Genomic DNA, 3,647 nt, shown 5'->3' on the forward strand with positions numbered 1-3,647 from the left:
ACAAAACGTGTGTTTAGAAATGCAGAAGTTAAAACAAGAACAGGCCCCTTGCCCAAGAGCCTGGGGGGAAGTATGGTGTATAAGGTGTCGAAGCCAGGGTCATGATAAAGATCACTATCCAGTCTTCGCAAGCTATGTGGTAGCAGGGGGACCAACGCCATTGCGAACAGAGGCACAGGCCGGGCCAAGCGCGGCGCCCGCACTTTGGTGCGCGATATGTCAGGAGGGAAGAAATCATGCCATGGACAACTGTCATCTATTATAGAACATGAGACAACCGCCCCCCCCCCAGTGGCTATTTTGCAACTTTTGTAGATCGGTGGGCCACGAGGAATGAGAATGCCATAGTTATCAACTATTGATGGACCTGTCACCTACCTACATAATGCAGACTGAATTGTGAGGTCAGGTTCCAGCCGCGACGATATCGCACGTTGGGTTCCGAGGATGTGGATGAGGATGGGGAGGAATGGGGCCCTGAAGGGGTCGCGACCAACTCATCTGTTACAACTGTGGAGGACCAGGTCACTACGCGCGGGACTGTACTAATCCGACAAGAATATCATGGGAGCATGCAGACTCCTAAACTGGAATATGGTGACTAAATCGTTGTGTTACGTTAAAGCTCAGGATCGTGAACTACCAATGTATGATGGGCTAACAGTAGTAGATGAATTCTTGATCAAATTTGAAAGCACAGTACCAGACCACGAGCAGTACGATGCGCTGAAATGGGTATTGTGTGCGATGCCTGTGCGTTGGTGGGGCACACATGAAGGAACCTTCGAGAATTGGCACGACTGTAGGCGCATGATGCAGATAAAATTTGGGAGGCCAGAACTACACATAACATAGAAATATGATGGAAGTGATGATCCGCGCATATACCTGACCAGATGGGTCCAAGCCTATGGAGAAGAGCCTCAACAGGAGTGGGTACACTTATTTTATCATACCTTGGACGTCATCCCCAGGAATTGGTATACTAAAACAGAGATCTGACATGGCATAGGCGAATGGGACATTCTGTGTGAAGGGTTTCTGTCAACGTTCCTCTTTGAGGATCAATGTATGGATACTGTGGACGACACATTGCAGGTGGTAAAGGCCACTATTTTCAAAATACCATTGGAACTAGAAGAAATCGTGCAGCCAGACTAGTCGAAACAATTGAGCTGGGCCCTGGAATGTTACAATGTACAGGTAGAAGATGACGAGGACCGTAGAAACATCAATATTCCTGAAATAAAGGGGAGTCACGAGGTGTGCAAAATAGCAATAGAGGATCCAGATATCACCGCGCCACTAAAAACAAAACAAGTAAACATTGGAACAGAGGAAGAACCAAAGTATACAATGCTGGGAGACTATTGGGACGACGCCACAGTGGAAAAGGTGGTCGAGTTGCTTCGAGAATATCAAGATCTATTCCCCACAAAAATCACGAAGTTAAAAGGGATCCTCGGTGACCTGGGAATGATGAAGATAACCCTGAAGCTGGATGCAAAGCCAGTTAAGCAGCGACCTTACCGGTTGAATCCAAAATACAAAGCGAAGGTCCGCGAAGAGTTGGACAAAATGCTTGCAGCAGGCATAATTGAATCGGTAGAAGAGCCCGACTGGGTAAGTCCTATGGTTGTGCAGGAGAAAAAACAAAAGGGTGAAATTTTCATCTGCGTCGATCTTATAAAGCTCAATGATGCATATGTCAACTATCCCTTTCCAACGCCATTTATAGACGAAGTACTAGAAAATGTGGGAGGACAGGAAGCCTACTCCTTTATGGACAATTTCTTGAGTTACCACCAAATCAAGATCGTGCCAAAGGATAGAAGTAAGACAACTTTCACCACCGAATGGGGATGTGTTTAGTATACGGTGATGCCCTTTGGACGAAATAACACACCGACGATATTCTCCTGTGTCATGATAGCTGCATTCAAGGAATTTATACACAAGTTCTTAGAGGTATATCTCGATGATTGGACGGTATTTGGGCTAGTTAAGAAACATATCGTAAGCTTACGATTAATGCTGGATACTTGCCGACAGCACTAGATTGCACTAAATTTGAAGAAGTGTACTTTCCTCGTCCCCTTTGGAAACCTGCTCGACCATGTGGTTTATCTGGTGAAGATCGTTGTCATACTCAATTTGCAAGCACCACGAAGTGTCAAACAACTGCACGCCACACTGGGACACACTGGTTACTATCGGAAGTTCATAAAAAGCTATGTGCAGATCACGGCACCAATAGAACAGTTGCTAAAGAAGGATGCTACTTATTGTTGGAATGAGGAATGCAATAGAGGCCTAAAAATGCTTAAGGAGAAGATGGCATCAACCCCTACATTGGTCTTTCCGAAATGGGACATTGAATTTCATGTGCATGTCGACGTGTCATGTATCGCATTGGGTGCGGTACTCACTCAAGAAGGAGCAAGGGGAATTGATCATCTAATCACGTTCACAAGTCAACGATTGTCAAAAGCTGAGAAGAACTACTCCACTACTGAGCGAGAAGGATTGGCGATGGTATATGCACTCTAGAAATACTGCCACTATCTGCTTGAAGTCATCGTAAAGCCATGACGACTGAATGAAGGCCCAGGCCACCTATCTCGAATTGAGAACAGTGAAGAGCCCACAAACTTGGAGGAAGGACTACCGGATACACAACTGTATGTAGTGCGCATCGCAGATGGCCATTTTGAGGACATAATCCACTTCTTAACCACAGGAACCATGCCACAAGGATATTTCGTTCAACAAAAGAAAGAATTAGTGATACGCACAACATACTTCACTGTTATTGCAGGACACCTTTACAAGATGGGCAACAATGAAATATTACGCAGATATGTACCTGAATTCAACCGAGGACAGATCTTGGCCGAAGCACATGGAGGGGTTGCTAGAGGAAATTATGCGGGTCGCATCACAACACAGAAGATTCTTCGTGCAGGACTATGGTGGCCAACTCTATATCAAGACTCGAAAGCACACTATCAGGCTTGTGACATATGTCAACAGACCGGAAAACCACCGCGAAGGGATGAAATGCCACTCAATCCACAGATGACGCTGCAACCGTTCGAGAAGTGGGAAATCGACTTCGTGGGACCTATTACACCTCAAGGAAAGATGGGTGCACACTATATCATCACCACGATAGAATATTTGACCCGGTGGGCAGAAGCACAGTTGGTTAAGGACTGCATAGCTGCTACAACAGCGAAATTTTTGTTCGAGAATGTGTTGACACAGTTTAGATGTCCCAAAATTCTAATGAGCAATCAGGGAACGAACTTTCTAAATGAAAAAATCAACACACTCACTGAGGAATTCTAGATATATCATCAACAGAGTACGCCATACCTTCCACAAGCGAATCGGACCGTCAAAGCGTTCAACAAAATTTTGGAGACTACGTTGACTAAGGTTTATAATGCACAATGAAATGATTGGGATTTATGCATCCCTGCTGTGCTATGGGCTTACTGAACCATGTGCAAGAAGTTGACAGGCCAGACACCTTTCCGATTAGTCTATGGTAAGGAAGCTGTTATGCCCATGGAATATATTGTAACCAGTTTGTGAATCGCGGAAATAACAGGCATGGCCAACCGCGGGGCTTTGGAAGAATG

At 45.3% G+C, this 3,647-nt stretch overlaps 1 protein-coding gene across 1 annotated transcript; it reads left to right on the forward strand.

Annotated features, from left to right (window-relative positions):
- Positions 1 to 2,745: 2,745 nt before the first annotated feature.
- LOC149262491 (uncharacterized) lies at positions 2,746 to 3,351 on the forward strand. The gene has a single exon (XM_089379984.1). It carries the CDS (start codon positions 2,746 to 2,748, stop codon positions 3,349 to 3,351), a length of 606 nt encoding a protein of 201 aa, XP_089236110.1.
- Positions 3,352 to 3,647: the final 296 nt, after the last annotated feature.

Source organism: Pinus tabuliformis, chromosome 6, assembly GCF_031772625.1.
Source record: "Pinus tabuliformis cultivar Carrire ecotype Pingquan chromosome 6, CPIR1, whole genome shotgun sequence".
NCBI classification, from domain to species: domain Eukaryota; kingdom Viridiplantae; phylum Streptophyta; class Pinopsida; order Pinales; family Pinaceae; genus Pinus; species Pinus tabuliformis.

Coding starts and splice junctions, on each gene's coding strand:
- LOC149262491 (XM_089379984.1), top strand. CDS start 2,746: ATGCCACAAGGATATTTCGTTCAACAAAAGAAAGAATTAGTGATACGC.